Genomic DNA, 18919 nt, shown 5'->3' on the forward strand with positions numbered 1-18919 from the left:
CACACACACACACACACACACACACACACGAGGGAATCCCAGATCCCAGGGCCACTGTGGGGTGAGACCTTCCTCAAGAGCAGGAAGGATTTTGAGGAAATAGTGTGGCCCAAATGGGAAGAACCAATGATGTCACGTGACAGATAGATCAGGCTGGGAGCTGAGCTCTGGAATGTGCTTGGGGATAAAAACAATGAGGGAAGAAAAGAAAAAGAGAGATGTCATTCCAGGCATAAGACCGAGCAGGAGGGCAGTGTCTGTCCTGCCTGGGGCATAAAGCCATGGTGGTAGCCCAGGGAAGCCCTGTTGATAGAAGACAATATCTGGGCAGTTGGCAGCAACTAATGACTTAGATAGGTTTCCTTGACTTTAGGACCCTCACTTTTATGTTGAAATTATATTTATTATGTTTGTGTATCATCCTATTCTTCAATCTCCTTACAAGCAGAGGTGTTGCTGTTATTCCCATGATCTTCAATTTCCCAGCACCCCGCAGAGGGTCTGCCCCACAAGCAGTGTGCACAGCTAACGTTTACTGAACACCACAGAATTGGGGACAGGGTGGAGAGAAGAGTAAGGCACATAGGAGAGGGAGGTGAGGTTGAGGTGAAGAGATTTGAGGCGCTCAAGACTCCCTTTGCCTGCTTCCTGTCTTTTCCAGCACTGGCCTTGAGCGTTCAGACGCCAGTGCAGAAGGAGAGGGAGAGGAAGAGTAAGAGGCCCAGAGTGAGGGGAGCGTGAGGAGCCCGCCCTCGTGTAATTCCTGCCTGGCTGCTGTGCCATAAGGTGAGCAGTCCCCTGAGCACAGGAACCAGGCTTCTTTATCGGGACACCAGTGCCTGGCACTGAGTAGGTGCTTCACACTTTATGACGTGAATGAACAGGAGAGGAACTGAGCACCTCCCAGGTCAGTGCCTCCTGCCACCTCACAATAAGCCTGGGAGGAAGGTGGCACCCTGTCCAGCTCTACAGGTGAGAAAGAGAGTTGAGAGCTGTGACCTGTCCACGCTTTCCCAGCAGCAGGTGCGAGAGCTGGGGTCACACCCTCGATTCACTACCAGGGAGCCTGCTAGAGGAGGGAGAGGGGCAGAACATCAAGAACAACTCAGAAAAATAAAGGAAAAGCAGAAGGGATATTAACTGACTGGAAGAGTAGCAAGAGTTGTAAGATAGAAAAAAGGAACAAGTGCATCAGAGTGTAGTGTATTTTGGCATTTTTTACTCTATTCCCTTTTTATATTATTTCCTTTTTTCAGTGTATTCAGTTTTATGATGGAGTGTTTCACAAGTTTATATGATAAGTTTCCTACTATTGTATCTAGAGCTGAGCTTCTATTAAAATACACCATTAGCATGCATTCAGTTTAATCTACATGCTGCTATAGCCAGCTCACTCTCTTTCCATATTTTCTATAAAATGTTGCAAGAGCCAGGTGTGGTGGCTCACCCCTGTAATTCTAGCACTTTGGGAGGCCGAGGTGGGTGGAAACACCTGTGGTCAGGAGTTCAAGACCAGCCTGGCAAAACATGGCGAAACCCTGTCTCTACTAAAAATACAAAAATTAGCCAAGCATGGTAGTGCGCACCTGTAATCCCAGCTACTCGGGAGGCTCGGACACAAGAATTGCTTGAACCCAGGATGCCGAGACCTGGGCGACAGAGCGAGACTCTGTCTCAAAAAAAAAAAAAAAAATTTTGCAAGAGAGGATGTTTAATCAAAGGTGGTGATCAACGTAAGAAGAACTGAAAAACATAATGTGGTTTTAATATTCCTTGAAATGGCGGGTGCAAATCAAGATGTGTCCCTCCACTATCCGGGGGCCTGAGTCACGTTTTTCGTTTCTAATGCTAAGTCCTCTTGCATTACTCACTGACTTATGTAAGCATGACTGTATTTCCAGCCCTCACTGGTTAATTTTCTTTGGCAAAGCTGTCTTTGAATAACCCAGGATTTCTGGCAACCAAACAACAAACTCTCATTAAAATGACCAGTAGACTCAAAAGCATCATGTAAAATCTGTACAATCCTGTTTTCTCCTAATTTGTACAACACTCTAGGGAATTCATAATGCCCTCTTTGGAAGGAGAAAAGGCAGAAATGCTAACTCAGAAACATGACCTCATTTCCCAAAGCACGTTTAATGTCGCTAAAAATAAAAGCGCAGCAATTGTGTCTACCTGAGCACAAAGAGAAGAAAAGTTTTGTCATTTTTCTGGCACATGGTAATTGAATGTGGCCTGTCCAATAAATTCCATCTGGACCAGTGGGATATCCCACGGAGGATCTACTCTTGGGACTACTCTGTGCTAGGCAGGGGTGTTGGAGCTGGAATCCAGGCGCCCTGTGCTGGGTTCACTCCTGGCTCAGAAGGAGACAAGGCCAGGAGGAGTGGGCCAGGCATTGGACGGGAGTCTCGCAGCGCTAATGCCTCTGGAAGCATCTGGCACTCCCGCCACAGATGCTGGGGCTGAGGTTGAATCTGAAGGAGGAGTGGGCACCGGGGAAGGAAGGAACACATTTGCACAGGCCACACAGGAGAGCTCCGAGAGCGAATGTGATGTGCTGGAGCCTGGTAGGAAATATGGTGGGTAGGAAAGTCAAGTGGAGGGCACTGGATGGAGAGCGTGGACAGGATAAGATTTTATTTTATCCTGCTAATGTATCTATTTGGGAGCAAAGATGTCTGTTCTGACCACTCTGGTAGTGGACTGAGTACATTGTAGGAAGAGAGTAAAATGAGCAAATCAACCACCAGGCTCCACGGAAAAACCGAGGTTTTTCATTCCATGTTTTCATTCAAATGGTTTTGTTCCCAGAGGTGGTCCAGGAAAAGCCTTTGCATTCACATTAGCTGCATCGTGAATTTTTTTCAGGTGTAACTCACATACCATAAAATTTGCCATTTTAAAGGGTACAATTCACCTGGTTTTAAGGATGTTTGAAAAATTGTGCATATTGCACCACTAATTCCAGAACATTTCCACCATCCCCCAAAGAAACCCCACACCCATTAGCACTGCCTCCTCGTTCCCTCCCCCCACAGCCCCACTAATCTACGTTCTGTCTATGGGTTTGCCAATTCTGGACGTGTCATATAAATGGAATCATACAACATGTGGTCTTCAGTGACTGGCTTCTTTCACTTAGCAGAATGTCTGCAAGGGTCACCCATATTGTATGTTGATTCACTACTCCATCAAATTCTATGATGAGTTTATAGTTTTCCCAATAAGAAAACCAGGCATGTGCCACCACACCCAGCTAATTTTTGTATTTTTAGTAGAGACAGGGTTTCACCATGTTGGCCAGGCTGGTCTCGAACTCCTGACCTCAAGTAATCCACCCGTCTTGGCCTGCCAAAGCGCTGGGATTACAGATGTGAGCCACTGCACCCAGCCAAGAAGTACATATTTGGTTCTTAGGGTTTTCTGGCCTTGTCTTTATACTAAATCACCATATTCTCCTCCAACTGAGGGAGCATACTTACCTCTCCCAAGTAGGAAGAGGCATGCATGACTTCTATCATTCCCTTTTTAACTATGGTAAGAGAGATGGAACAGCTGTAGAACATTCTCTGTATTTACTACTGATGATGAGTTCTGAGTAATAATTTTTTTTGGGGGGAAGGGAGAAGTGGCAATTTATTATCTATTTTTTGGGGCAACTCTAAAATTTAATTCTGTTCTATTCAAGGTATTTAAAATAAGAAGCACACAAGTTTACTTGTTCATGATGTAGCCTTTCAATTGCCTTAACAGATGTCACTTTTTTTTTGCAATGTGTATCATATATACCTAAGAGAAATAAGCCAAAGGGACAGCCTGAGGTTCCCCCAAGCCTCTAAGCCCCACACACTTTCAAATTACAAGGCAACTTTACTTATCGTGGGGCGATTTCATCGACTCTAAGACTCATGTTCCTGCTTTCAAGGAGCTTGCGGCTGTGATGGGAAGACATTCAGGCTACCAACAATATAAGATAATATTGCCAAAATAAGTAATATTTTTAACATGTCATAGGATATATTTATGTGCATTCTGATTTTACTTTGCTGCTGGCTCTCCTTCCTCCAGCAAACTGAGCCACTGATCCTACTTCTGTGCCTCAAAAACCGAGCACAGAACGAAACCGTGGAAGACACTTGTGTGTTCTGTAACCAGCACGTTCCCTTCTCGGAGGCCACTGTAGATCTTACTGGAGATGCTTCCATGGAATGAAAGTCATTAGTGTTCAAGGAGACACAGGCCCTAGAAATGTCTAGTTCTGCATTTCAATGCACTGTTGAGCTCTAAAAGGGACAACGCACCTGTCTTCTAGATGTAAGCTCGGGAGATACCCTTATTGGGTTTGCCTTCTGGCAGAGGCGCCTCTGCAGGCGGGGCGGGGCCTGGCAGGCGGAGCCTGGTGGGCGAGTGGGGCGGGGCGGCTCCTTCGGTAACTGTTCGGATTGGGCAAGACGGAACTTGATTGGGCGGGGCCTGGATGGGCGCGCCCTGGGGGCGGGGCCTGGCGAGAGGGGCGGGGCGGCTCCCCAGCTAACGGTCCCGGCGGGTGAGCGCGTGCCCGCGGGCGGCGCCTGCAGGGCCCGGGGTGGGCTGGGAGCGCGCCGCCCCCGCCCCCGCCGGCTCCTCGGCCGCCGCGGCTTCCTCTAGCGTTTCCCCCTCGGCGCTGGCAGCTGCGTACGGGACTGCGCCATGCGGATCCCGCCCTCCCGGCCCGCGCGGGGACTGTGGGCGCGGCAGGGCCGGCCGTGATCGGGCGCCGGCGTCAGGGGCGGGTGCTAGTGGCGCCCGTGGCGCCGCGATGGGGGAGAGGTAACGCGGGCGGAGGCCGCGCGGGCGCTGGGCGGGCGAGTGGCCGCCGCGGCCCGGCTGATCGTCTCTCTGCTTTCCACAGGTGGGTCCCGGTGACCGTGCTCCCCGGCTGCGTGGGCTGCAGGACCGTCGCGGCGCTGGCGTCCTGGACCGTGCGCGACGTGAAGGAACGTATCTTCGCCGAGACTGGCTTCCCGGTGTCGGAGCAGCGGCTGTGGCGCGGCGGCCGCGAGGTAGGCGGTGGTCGGGGGCGCTGTGCTGGGCTCCGCCACGCGGGGGGATGGCGGGCGTCGAGGGCCCGGGGTGGGCGACGCAAGTTTCGGCGCGCGGCGCGAATGACTCCAGCAGCGTGGCCGCCTGTGCCTGTCCTAAGTTGTGGCTTTTCATCACTTGCCGTTTCCATTTGCATCCCCCACCCCGAACCCCATCATTTCGTCTGAATCTTCACTTTCTGAAATTCAGAGATTTTTTTTGGTGGATATTGGAGTCAGAAGTGTTTTTTTAGGCATCATCAATGAAGTGACTTAATCATTACTCATTGATTTCTATTTATGTAATAAGTTTAAGTAGAATGTTGGTAAATATCTTCACCTTTGATATATTGAAAGTTTTTTCTCCATTTTTGATGCAGAAATTTAGCACTGAATCTTTAGACATAATTTAATATAGAACCTGTTATCTTGAGTACACATACTAAAACTTTTAAAGTGCAAGTGATAGGTTGACTTCATAGGTCAGAAAATTTTGGAAAACAAGAATATTTCATATTGTCATGTATTCTTTAAGATTAGTTAAAATTCTATATCTTTCTTAAAGGGGGAGTTCAGTTGAAGACATTTTACTGACAGTTAACTTACTCTTTTAAAACATTTCTTTTTTTCTAATAAACATCTTTGTGTGATAACATCATTTCCAGCATTTAAGTGTCAGAAAGAGTTGAACAGATAATATAAGGAATACTTGAGCGTATAGGATGACATTTCAAGTGTTGGATTTCCTTACTACTCGATGCAAATATTATTGGTGAAGTAGTTGGTATCTGTGATTTCTCCTGCTTCAGTGTAATCCTGACCTTCTGTGTACTTGAGTCAGTTTTCTAGTCCTTTGCCCTCCTTAACACACATTTATTACCTGTTTTCATGCTCCTCGGGGGATTCATCAGTCCTTTTGATCAGTTCCCCAAGGTGTTCGTTGGCATGCAAACATTGATTTGATTGAAGGCTTTATTATTTATTTTTACTTTTTTAAAGAGTTCAGCTTTTTGCTGAACATGCTGTAAAACAGGTTGGGTCAAAAAGTCCAAAGCCATGTCATCACCAGAGTCGTCAGATTCTTTGCGTCCACTCCTTGTGCTCAGCTGGAGCAGCAGCAGTGGAGGGGCATGACTGGCCTGTGGATGAACCCCTAGCCGCTGGAGCAGATCCTCCAGCCCCTACATTGCAGGCTCCTGATGTTGACATTGGCCAGGGCCTCTGCGAACAAGCCAGGCCAAAAAGGTTCAGCATATCCCCCGACTGCTTTTTTTCCTTCTTTTTTTTTTTTTTTGAGTCGGAGTCTCGCTTTGTCGCCAGGCTGGAGTGCAGTGGCGTGATCTTGGCTCACTGCAACCTCCGCTTCCCTGGTTCAAGCGATTCTCCTGCCTCAGCCTCCCGAGTAGCTGAGAATACAGGCGTGTGCCACCACGCCCAGCTAATTTTTGTATTTTCAGTAGAGTTGGGAGGCGGCGCGGGGCGAGGGAGGGTGTTCACCATGTTGGCCAGGATGGTCTCCTTCTCTTGACCTCATGATCCGCCTGCCTCGGCCTCTCAAAAGTGTTGGGATTACAGGCGTGAGCCACTGCGCTCGGCCCCCCGACTGCTTTAATGAGGGCATTGATCTTAACCTCCATGATGGACACCTCATCGTAGTGTAGAATGAGGGCCCAGTGAAGTCTACAGCCGCTGAGACAGAGGCATTTGAGTGCTGGGCTTGTGCTGCTGGACCGGGTGCTAGTTGCTGGATGAAATGAGGGCCTCACCCCAGCATAGCCTTAGCTTCTTTGGAAGGAATGGACCTCCTGGTGGCAGTTGGAGAGGCTGATTAGGCGGACTTGTGAAGGAGCAGTTTGTCATTCTTACTCCTTTCTCTATGCCTGCCCACATCTCTTAACCTTCCTCTCCTGGGTCTATACCCACTTCTTTGGTCCTCCTCTCGTTCTACTTGGTCATCTTGTCGCCTAGATGTGGTCACACTGAAAGGGTCCGTTGTGGCTAGCCTTGCCATTTAGAAGTGTTTTTGCAGGTGTCCCTGCAAAGCATGGATATGGGATGGTGGAAGTGGCAGAGTGTGTTGACTGTTTGGGATTGGGGGTGTGGGTAGACAGGGGTCTAAGCAGGACCCTTTTGTCCTGGTATGAGGTAATGAGGTTCTGGACTGTGGCTGTAAAGGTGAAACCAAAGGAAAGGATATACAAGAGACTTTGCAAAAGGCAAAATTGCCACAGTTTGGTACCAAATGGATGTGGACGTGGGGGATGGGTGGAGAATAAGTTGGAAGGTCTTGCCAAGGACGTTGGCAAGTTTTGAGTCAGACCAAGAAAATAAAGATTTAATCATCAGAGATAAGCACATACAGAGGGGGAAGTATGGTGACCAGTTTGCTTTTATATATAGTTCAGCTGTTGGTGAGACATAAAGAAGCATCTAGGAAACTAGAAAACGGAGAGGTGGGTGCCTTAGGTCCTACTTCCTGTCCTGCCTGTGTATATGTAACAGATGCCAAATTAGTTCATGTGTTGGGGACTGATTTCCTATTTCTAGTATGAATGGGATAAAGCTAATTCTAACCAATTCTAAAGTCTCTGCTAGATAGTGGTATTCAGTAGGCAGCTGCAAATCTGGAACTGAAACTCAAGGGAGAGAGGTCAGGCTGGAGATAGTAACTGATGCTGGGCACATTGCTCCTTCTGTGTTTTGGTAAAATGTGTTGAGAATATGCTTATCATTTATTGAGCCGCTGTGTTACAGATACTGTTGTATGCATGAGGGATTTGTCCTGGTCTCCTTACTCTCTGTATATCATCTTCATGCTAGTCTCCATCTCTAAAACACAAAGCTGAGTATGCTATTACAGGTCCCAGATTATAAAGCACTTTCATGCACATATTCCCACTAAACCTTAAAGCAAGCCTGTAAAAACTAGTTCACTCTTTGCACAGGTACTTCAGCAGGAGGACCATTCTTCGCAACAAAAATTTAGAAACAACCCAAATTCTGTGACATATTAATGACTATTATACACCAGTTAAAAATGAATTAACTAAACTGTACACAAATTAAAAAAAATTTTTTTTCAAATACAGACAGATCTCACTGTGTTGCTCAGGCTGGGGCTTTCTTTTAATAATTGTTTAACAATAGAATGATCATCTATGATGATGTCATTCAACCAGAGAACAAGAACAGTGTCAGTACTTACCTCTGTGCATCTTCTCTCCAGCCTGTATTCCTGTCCCTCTTCCCTTACCCCTTTGTGCTGATTATTCTCTTGCCTTTTTGGCAGTTTTAATAGTTCTGTAAGTATGTGCATTTGTGTGTATACTTATGTATGTATGGATATGTGTTATGTTTGTATATATGTGGATATATGTTTGTGTGTGTAGCCTGAATACGTAACAATATGCTGTTTACATTCAGTTGTTTTTAAACTTTATAAGAAACATTCTGTAGGTAGCAACTTAGAGCCAGCTTATTTTATGCAATCATATTATTATTCATCTAAACTAATTTAAAAACAGAATTTTTTTTGGTCCTCTAATGTGTGTTGAGGTCTCATGGAGCTCTGTTATGAGCAATACACTTTGGAAATGTAGATCAGAAGAATGATTTTGTTTATGTTAATGATCCTGATTCATCATTTAAAAATTTAAATTATGTTAATGGAGAAATATATGTATTTTTATCTACTTGTAATTAATGAAAAATCTTTTAGTCCCTTAAATTTTTAAATAAAGTTTTTGACTAAATCTCTGTTCCCTGGAATATTCACTTCTCCAGACAACTTCCTTCATGAGAAGAAGATTTAACAAGGATTACTTAAGTGAAAAAATTTGAGATAATGTCTTGAATTTACAGTATTAGAGACTATATTGCTTTTCATACATTTTCTTTTGTTTTTTTTTTCAGTTATCTGACTGGATCAAGATTGGAGAGCTGACTTCCAAAAATTGTCATCTTTTTGTAAACCTTCAATCAAAAGGCTTAAAAGGCGGAGGTATAATATTGACTTTACCAGAAGTATATACCATGTTGGGTTGCACAAAGATAGAGTTTTTTTGTTTGTTTGGTTGGCTGGTTTTTGAAACCGAGTCTCGCCCTATCGCCCAGGCTGGAGTGCAGTGGCACAATCTCAGCTCACCACAACCTCTGCCTCCTGGGTTCAAGCGATTCTCATGCCCCAGCCTCCGTTCAAGTGATTCTCGTGCCTCAGCCTCCCAAGTAGCTGGGAAAACAGGTGCCTGCCACCATGCCCAGCTAATTTTTGTATTTTTAGTACAGACGGGGTTTTACCATGTTGGCCAGGCTGGTCTTGAACTCCTGACCTTAAGTGATCCACCCTCTTTGGCCTCCCAAAGTGTTGGGATTACAGGCGTGAGCCACCGCTCCCGGCCAAGATTGAGTTTTAACAAAGAAGCAGGGAGTAGAATGGTGGTTGCCAGAGGGTGGGGGCAGGGAGAAATGGGGTGGCGTTGGCCAAAGGTACAAAGTTTGCTATACGAATAAAGAAGATCTGGAGATCTACTATACAGTACAGGGCCCATGAGTAACGATACTGTGTTGTATTCTTAAAAACTTACTAAGTGGGTAGGGTAGATCTGATATTAATTACTCTTACCATAAAAGTTTAATAAAGCACAACAGAGGAGATGGGAGGAAACTTTTGGAGATGATGGATAAATTTATGGCACTGACAATGATAATTTGATGGTTTCATGGTACATACTTATCTCCAAATGCATCAAGTTGCAAAATAAATATCTACAATGCTTTGTATGTGAGTCTTACGCAATAAAACTGTTTTAAAGATTATGGGCCGGGCGCGGTGGCTCACGCTTGTAATCCCAGCACTTTGGGAGGCCGAGGTGGGCGGATCACGAGGTCAGGAGATCGAGACCACGGTGAAACCCCATCTCTACTAAAAATACAAAAAATTAGCCGGGCGTAGTGGCGGGCGCCTGTAGTCCCAGCTACTCGGAGAGGCTGAGGCAGGAGAATGGCGTGAACCCAGGAGGCGGAGCTTGCAGTGAGCCTAGACTGCGCCACTGCACTCCAGCCTGGGTGACAGAGCAAGACTCCGTCTCAAAAAAAAAAAAAAAAAAGATTATGTTTTAAAACTGAAATGAAATCATATCCCGTTGGGATACAGTGAGAGGACATCAGGGCCAGAGGAAGACAAGCATGGATGGAGCTAGTTGAGTTACAAGAATGAATGGGGGCCGGGCGTGGTGGCTCACACTTGTAATCCCAGCACTTTGGGAGGCCAAGGCGGGCAGATCATGAGGTCAGGAGATCAAGAGCATCCTGGCTAACATGGTGAAACCCCGTCTCTACTAAAAATAGAAAAAAATTAGCCAGGTGTAGTGGCACACGCCTGTAATCCAAGCTACTCGGGAAGCTGAGGCAGAAGAATCGCTTGAACCCGGAAGGCAGAGGTTGCAGTGAGCTGAGATTGCTCCATTGCACTCCAGCCCAGGAGACAGTGCGAGACTCTATCTCAAAAAAAAAAAGAAAGTGCGAGTGGGATAGGCTGGGCATGGTGGCTCACGCCTGTAATCCCAGCACTTTGGGAGGCTATGGAGGGTGGATCACAAGGTCAGGAGATCCAAACCATCCTGGCTAACACAGTAAAACCCCATCTCTACTAAAAAATACAAAAAATTAGCTGGGTGTGGTGGCGGGCACCTGTAGTCCCAGCTACTCAGGAGGCTGAGGCAGGGGAATGGGGTGAATCCAGGAGGAGGAGCTTGCAGTGAGCTGAGATCGCGCCACTGCACTCCAGCCTGGGCAACAGAGTGAGACTCCGTCTGAAAAAAAAAAAAAAGAATGGGTGGGATAGAAGTCTGTGGAAAGAGAGTCTTGTTTGAGCTTGGTCTCAGTATGCGGTTGTACCAAAATGATGCAAATAAATTTATAGTGACAATTTTGCTTTTTTAAGCAGAGATTTCTGTATACTGATAGATTTTTGAAATGCTGTGTATCTGAGGCATTACATCCCATTTTCTTTTTTTTTTTTTTTTTTGAGATGGAGTCTTGCCCTGTCGCCCAGGCTGGAGTGCAGTGGCGCAATCTCGGCTCACTGCAAGCTCCGCCTCCCGGGTTCACGCCATTCTGCTGCCTCAGCCTCTCCGAGTAGCTGGGACTACAGGTGCCCGCCACCACGCCTGGCTAATTTTTTTTTTGTATTTTTTAGTAGAGATGGGGTTTCACCGTGGTCTTGATCTCCTGACCTCGTGATCCGCCCGCCTTGGCCTCCCAAAGTGCTGGGATTACAAGTGTGAGCCACTGCGCCCGGCCTACATCCCATTTTCTTACTCTTCCTACAGCCTTGTCACTTGTCTGAAGGTGACCTCGTCAGTTGGTCTAAGAATATCTAGTTTAGGCAAGGCTTGAAGGTACTTGAAGTGGACAGCCATTGAGACAGTGACTGCTGAATTTCAGAACAATCAGAACACTGGTTGAATTTGAGAATATTAAGAATGTGATAATCGGCACCTCTATCTCTGGCTTGTTATTTAATAGCAAAGCAGCCACAAAATAACATCATTTATTTTATTTGCCTTGGAAAATAGCAACACTCCTCCCCACTGCACCATGCTTCTTGTTTTTGAATTAATAGTTATTATATTTTTGAACATTTTTTGAGACTTTATTTGTAGTTCAGTTAAAAAATCTTGAGGCCGGGCACGGTGTCTCATGCCTGTAATCCCAGCACTTTGGGAGGCCAAGGTGGGCGGATCACGAGGTCAGGAGATCAAGACCATCCTGGCTAACACGGTGAAACCCCATCTCTACTAAAAATACAAAAAAATTAGCCGGGTGTGGTGGTGGGCGCCTGTAGTCTCAGCTACTTGGGAGGCTGAGGCAGGAGAATGGCATGAACCCAGGAGGCGGAGCTTGCAGTGAGGGGAGATCGCACCACTGCCCTCCAGCCTGGGCGACAGAGCGAGACTGTCTCAAAAACAAAAAACAAAAAACAAAAAAACCTTGAGATTTGATAAAGTTGAATCTGCTTTACTTTCTGCTGAATTGCTTCGTCAGGTAGATTTCTGTACCAGGGTGCTGCAGTGAGATATATGCAACCGTAACTTGTATAGCTATACGATGTCTCAGATTCAAGTCACACACTGGTGACAGTTCATGGGATTTTTTTTCTAACTCACTTAAAATGTGTTCTGTATTTTAGGTCGATTTGGTCAGACAACTCCACCACTTGTTGATTTTCTCAAGGACATTTTGAGAAGATATCCAGAAGGAGGACAGATTCTTAAGGTGGGGCACATGTCGTGTTCATGTGTTATTTACTTTGATAAAAATGAGATGAAGTAAATTTATTTGAAAGTCCTGTAGTGTTTAAATTTTTAAAATGTTGTCTAGATTCAAATGGCTGTATTATACATCCGTGGCTGCAGTGTATAGCAGTGTATAGCTCCATTTGAGAATGGAGTTGATAAAAATATGTGAGGTTTTCTGGGGCAAAGAAATGCACTAAGTTACTGGGTGCTGTAATCAGCAGTGTCGCTCCAGGAATGTTCTCTGTAGATCATTGTGCAGGGCTTCACACGTCAACCAACTAACCAACCAACCAACCAACCAGCCAGCCATCCAGCCAACCAGCCAGCCAAATACATTCTATGATTAGAGGCTTGAATGCATGCCCATCGGACTCCTGATTTTAGAGGTTTGCTTTTTTGGGAGGGTTTATTTAATAGGGTAATTATTTTATTTACTTATTTCTTTTCGTAATGTGTTTTTTAGTTTGATTATACTCTTTAAAAAACAGGCTGGGCGCAGTGGCTCATGCCTGTAATCCCAGCACTTTGGGAGGCTGAGGCGGGTGGATCACCTGAAGTCAGGAGTTCGAGACCAGCCTGGCCAACTTGGTGAAACCCCATCTCTATTAAAAGTACAAAAATTATCCAGGCAGGGTGGCGGCTGCCTGTAATCCTAGCTACTCAGGAGGCTGAGGCAGGAGAATCTCTTGAACCCAGAGGCAGAGATTGCAGTGAGCCGAGACTGCACCACTGCACTCCAGCCTGGGCAGCAAGAGCCACACTCCATCTCAAAAAACAAACAAACAATAAAACAACAAAAAAAGAAAAACCAGTAATCATCAAAGAAAGCAATAATGGGAGATACTGCAAAAATTAGATTTTGTGTTTAATAAGAAACTTCCTTAATTGTCAAAGTAGACCAGTTGTTACGCGTTTTCCTTCTCATTAGCTTGTTTAGTGTTTATTACCTTCAGTATCTTGGCCCTGGTTATATTTTCTAGTTTAGATTGTAAACTATGAGGGAATCAGGACTGGGTCTCTTTAACTTGAGAGTCATGCTCAGGTAGGCACTCACTGAGGACTGTTGTGTCTTTACTGATCGTGGTGAGACTGGGCTGTTGGAGCAGTCCATCTTTCAGCATAGGCACCAGTGGTTCACAGAAAGCGAATTCAAAAACAGTTTTTGTATTGACTTATTAGGAAAGTGAGGATGGAAAGTATTGCTATGAGGTGGTTTTGGGGTAGAAAGAAGTGAATAGAATACATTTAAAATAAAGGTGTAGTGGTAACAGGAGTAGGTTGTCATCTGTTCAGAAGTGAGCGAGTGGGATCCTTGCTGAGAAATGAGAAAGGTCTATGGCAAACAGCTGAGGGCTACACCTTCCACTTCGCTTCTTATGGATATATTTGTATTATAGCTAGTTCAATGTAATCTTTGTTCCTTGGAAGTTGTAGTAGAATTAGACTGTTTTAGATTTAGTAGGAGTCTTAGAAATCACCAAGCCCTACACCACCACCTTCCATGGTATTTGTGTTTGCTGAGACAGGTCCAGAGATCTTAGTGACTTGCCCAAGTCCAAATACAAAATGTATTGTTGCTGTTTCTCAGAGGTAGTTTAGAAACAGTCTCTCAGGATTACAACTTAGGGGAAAAGCTTCCTATCCTATTTTTTATTCAACTTGAGAATGAGTGGAACCTGGGACTGAGATTTTATCTTTAGTTTTCTGCCTCTCTGCTCCCTAAAGTACACATAAATAATAAATAGATACCTGAATGAAAACAAGGTCGAACATCTAAAGTGCTACCATTTTGTAAGTTAGCATTGTGTTTCACTACCTATTTAATTCTTATTTCCATCCTTCATATTATTATAATATCCTAATGTACATAAGATTGTTAATTTTTAGGGATTCTCTGGGATTGAATGAGGCTTAAAAAATTAAATCCCATGAGAAATAGTAAGTTATGTAACAAGGAAGAATCAGTAGCTGATAATGAGGCTGCGGAAGGCATGACTTAGCTGTTCATGTTTGGGGTGAAACAGCTGGTGGGTACCACACTCCAGCCCTTTGGGATGCACTGGGTGAACTGAACACAATCTCAAAACTGACTTTTCACTTCTGCTCCCTCAGTCTTCTCGTCGTTATTTTGTTTCATGTGGACATTGTATCACCTCTCTACTCTGATGTAGGCATCACTGTTGACATTGCTGTAGTATCAGTTAAAGCGCTCTTCAATTTTTGCCCATCTGTACCTCCAATTTAGTGATCCCAAGGCTCTGGGGAAGTAAAAAAGCTCTTTTGATGATCATGGGGTTGGATCTAGGAGCTGATTCTTGATTCAGATTCTGGAGCTCCCTTCAAACTGACCAGAGCCCAGCGTGATTTTGGTAGGTGTGCAGAAGTGATTGGGGTTGTTAGGATTGGAAATTTTGTTGAGGCAAATCTTGCAGTTTGCCCTTTCCTTTCTACATTACGGGGAGCTGGTCACCCTTCCACTCACCCACCATTCACCAAACAAGTGGTAGTGCTTTCTTCTTGATGAAAGGAATGAGTCAGTCCTGTCCATCCTGAAGCTTTCAGTTTAGTGCAGGACAAAGACATTTTTATATCTCAGGCTCTCAAGAAAGCAGCCAGTTGAAGGGTACATATAGATTGCTACTATTTGATTTTATTGTTTTTCTATGGAAAGGTAAGTTTAGTAAGCAAAGGATAAAAAAGGTCTATTTCTGGCAATCACTGAAGCTTAAGTTACCTGCCACACAGGACAATATGTGCAGCTTTTAGAAATAGAATAATTTCCTTTGAACAAAAGCTTTGGGTAGATTGTAAATATGAGACAGTTATAAATAGGGCCCAGGATTAATTTGCTAAGTGATAGCAAATTAAAAGACAAAATTTAAGTGCAAATAATTCGAGAAGGGCTTTTCAACCATACTGTCACATGTATGTAACAATTACTTTCAGTAGTAGCCTCACCAGATCTTAAAGGTAATGTTGCAAATAGTGGGTTTCCTTTAAGTATATTAACTTTTTAAATATTGTAGATAAATACAAAGATGGACTGTAGATTACTGTGTTATTAATTACTATTTTTTGGTATATTTTTTGGTTAGGAATTAATTCAGAATGCGGAAGATGCTGGGGCGACAGAAGTTAAATTTTTATATGATGAAACTCAATACGGAACAGAGACTCTTTGGTCAAAAGATATGGCGCCATATCAGGGTAAGAATCAATAATTAGGAACAAATTTTGTTGTGTGCACTAACAGGCAGTTTTTAATGATTAATAATGCTTTGTTTAATGAACAGTCTATCATTTGTACTTTTTGGCATGTTTATGTCCACTTCTTCAGATGTTTTTCTCTGCTTTTGGTGGGAAGGTGTCTTCGCCAGTTGGTATTTTTAGTGAACAAAGAATAAAATCTGAAAACTCAAAATGACAAGCAATGTAATGACCAAAGCCTCTTATTCTATTCAAACAACTTGTATTTTATATTCTCAGTAGGATAAAGGGACACCATTTATGTATAGTAACACTTTCCTGCATTTGGAAAGATGCTGTGAAAGGCCATGCTTTTGTGTATTTTCTGCTTTAGGAGTACCCTCGACATTGTTTGGAAGTTGGGTGAGAAGAAAGATTGAAGGAGAGGAGAGAACAAGGAAAATTAAAGGAAACATGATAAGCCATAAACTAATAAATTATTGATCCAATAAGAGAACCCTAACCAATAGACTCCTAATATCTCACTTCTACTCTGAGGAGCTTTGTGTCAAAAAGAATGTTCATAAATTGTAGTATACCTCTGGCTGGGCGTGGTGGCTCACGCCTGTAATCCTAGCACTTTGGGAGGCCGCGGTGGGCGGATCAGCTGAGGTCAGGAGTTCGAGACCAGCCTGGCCAATGTGGCAAAACCCCGTCTCTACTAAAAATATAAAAATTAGCTGGGCGTGGTGGCAGACGCCTGTAATCCCAGCTACTCAGGAGGCTGAGGCCAGAGAATCGCTTAAACTCGGGAGGTGGAGGTTGTAGTGAGCCGAGATCACATCACTTCAATTTAGTATACCTCTGAAGTCATTGTGAATGATTGTATGTGACAGAAAGTTACTGAGAAAAAGTGGGATCAATTCAGACTTTCTGAGACAGATTTTTAAAGAGATTTAAGTCATGTATTTTTAAAAAGATGTTTTATGATTTAGGAGGCCAGTTAACATTGTTAGTTAAATATCTAGCATTTGTTATGTCTCATATAGTCATTCTTAGCTCACATTTATCACTTGAAAGTTGTACTTTCTATACTCTATAAAAAGAGGTGCGTGGGACATAACATCAGGATTTGTGCTTTCTAGTCCTGACTGCTGCTACCTTAGTGACTTGGGCCAGTCATCACAGAGGTCAGATCATTTTTATAATAAGTGGATTAGCCTGCAAGGTATCTTGCCTCTAAGAGCCTGTGACTTAATGTAACATTGGATTCAAGAGACTTCAGGTTAAGTCCTGATCCTACACAGTACTACCCCATTGTACAGCCCCCCCAGGCACTGTTACACTCGGTGGCAGCTGTGACCCTCATACTGACTTACTGCTTGCCTACAAGTGGTATGAGAAAATCTTTCTCCCACATATTTTGAGGATTATATGAGATAATATATGTGATAATGTTTTATACCTGGTGTCAGACTGACGACGGTATGTGCTGTGGAACTGCTAAGGTAAGAGTGTAAGGAGAGCCTATGATTTTTTTGCTTCTAGCCTTAACTTCACCTTGTTTTAAAAAACATTTGAAACTAGATTATTTTGCGAGTTTATGCATAAGTATATTAGGAGATAGGCTCTTTAAAAGTGGCCAATTTAAAATAAATGTAGGCTGGGTGCGGTGGCTCACACCTGTCATCCCAGCACTTTGGGAGGCCAAGGTGGGCAGATCACCTGAGGTCAGGAATTCGAGACCAGCCTGGCCAACATGGTCAAACCTGTCTCTACTAAAAATACAAAAATTAGCCAGGCGTGGTGGTGGGCACCTGTAATCACAGCTACTTGGGAGGCTGAGGCAGGAGAATCGCTTGAACCCAGGAGGCAGAGGTTGCAGTGAGCTGAGACCCCACTATTGCAGTCCAGCCTGGGCAACAAGAGCGAAACTCTGTCTCAAAAATAAATACATAAGTAAGTAAAAAATAAATGTAGGCCAGGTGCGGTGGCTCATGCCTGTAATCCCAGCACTTTGGGAGGCTGAGATGGACAGATCACCTGAGGTCAGGAATTTGAGACCAGCCTGGCCAACACGGTGAAACCCCATCTCTAATAAAAGTACAAAAATTAGCTGGGCGTGGTGGTGAGCACCTGTAATCCCAGCTACTTGGGAGGCTGAGGCAGGAGAACCCTTGAACCCGGGAGGCGGAGGTTGCAGTGAGCTGAGACTGTGCCATTGCAGTCCAGCTTGGGCAACAAGGGCGAAACTCTATCTCAAAAATAAATACATAAATTAATAAAAAATAAATGCGGGCTGGGCACAGTGGCTCATGCCTGTAATCGCAGCACTTTGAGAGGCCGAGGCAGGTGGATCACCTGAGGTCAGGAGTTTGAAACCAGCCTGGTCAACATGGTGAAACCCTGTTTCTACTAAAAATACAAAAATCAGCCGTGTGTGGTGATGCATATCTGTAATCCCAGCTACTCAGGAGGCTGAGGCAGGAGAATCACTTGAACCTGGGAGGCGGAGGTTGCAGTGAGCTGGGATCTCGCCACTGCACTCTAGCCTGGGCGACAGAGCAAGACTCCATCTCAAAAAAAAAAAAAAGGGGGGGGATGTATTATATAAAAGCAGGTGGCAGTGATCTCTGATCTCTTTATTTAACAAACATTTATTGAGAGCCCTCCAGGCTCTTGTGTATTTGAGAATATCTTTCTCTTGCATTCAGATGTGAGCAGTCATCTTTTATCATGGCTTTCCCCCTTTACTGGCACTTTGTTTCACAGCCAAAAGCTCTTAAGGTCAACTTATTTTTGTTCATTTTTATATAATGAGATAATAAAAGGCTCAGATTGTCAAATCACATGCACAAGAATGAGAGCTCTCACCCAGTATAACACACTTTACTAAGGATTTCAAGGATACAGCTGATTACAAGACACAGGGGAAGGAAGCATGGAGAGTCCCTCTGTGCTGCACTAGGACACACCTTGGCCTGGATCTCATGGAGCTGGTTTCTGAGTGATGCACACAGACCAGCACTTAACAAAGGGAGCTATTTCAGTCATAAAACATGTACATGATTTTCTCTGATAATCAACATAACTTGTGACATTTTCAAGGGGATTATGCCTCTTAAATATATAAATTCCAAGCTTATTTCCAATAAGCAACCTCTGTAAAGTATCCAGTAGCTAAGGACTCTTCCTAGTAAACACTGTATGTGCTTGCCTAGAGGTCTGTCATCAGCATGTTAACAAGGAGATTTGGCTGGGTCATCTCCTTCTTTCTTGGGTATTCCCCAGGGAAAGGGGGAAATAGACTGCAGGCCTGCTCCCAGCCCTTTCCTTCCCGGACAACCTTTTTATTTTTCTCTCAGGATG

At 44.4% G+C, this 18919-nt stretch overlaps 2 protein-coding genes across 3 annotated transcripts in view; one reads left to right on the forward strand and one right to left on the reverse strand.

Moving 5' to 3' along the window:
• SACS (sacsin molecular chaperone) overlaps window positions 1-18919 on the forward strand; it is a 109985-nt gene that overhangs the window by 51880 nt on the left and 39186 nt on the right. For both annotated transcript variants that reach the window (XM_032150659.2, XM_032150661.2), the window contains exons 3-6: window positions 4898-5048; window positions 8979-9066; window positions 12256-12341; window positions 15460-15571. In XM_032150659.2, the coding sequence (XP_032006550.1) occupies window positions 4898-5048; window positions 8979-9066; window positions 12256-12341; window positions 15460-15571 (437 nt within the window). The remainder of the gene's footprint in view (window positions 1-4897; window positions 5049-8978; window positions 9067-12255; window positions 12342-15459; window positions 15572-18919) is intronic.
• The window catches only part of SGCG (sarcoglycan gamma), a 216857-nt gene continuing 213625 nt past the window's right edge, over window positions 15688-18919 (reverse strand). Inside the window, exon 9 of the mRNA XM_058437777.1 lies at window positions 15688-15771. Within this exon, the coding sequence (XP_058293760.1) occupies window positions 15751-15771 (21 nt within the window). The 3' untranslated portion in view covers window positions 15688-15750. The remainder of the gene's footprint in view (window positions 15772-18919) is intronic.

Source organism: Hylobates moloch, unplaced genomic scaffold (genome assembly GCF_009828535.3).
Source record: "Hylobates moloch isolate HMO894 unplaced genomic scaffold, HMol_V3 SCAFFOLD_4, whole genome shotgun sequence".
NCBI lineage: Eukaryota > Metazoa > Chordata > Mammalia > Primates > Hylobatidae > Hylobates > Hylobates moloch.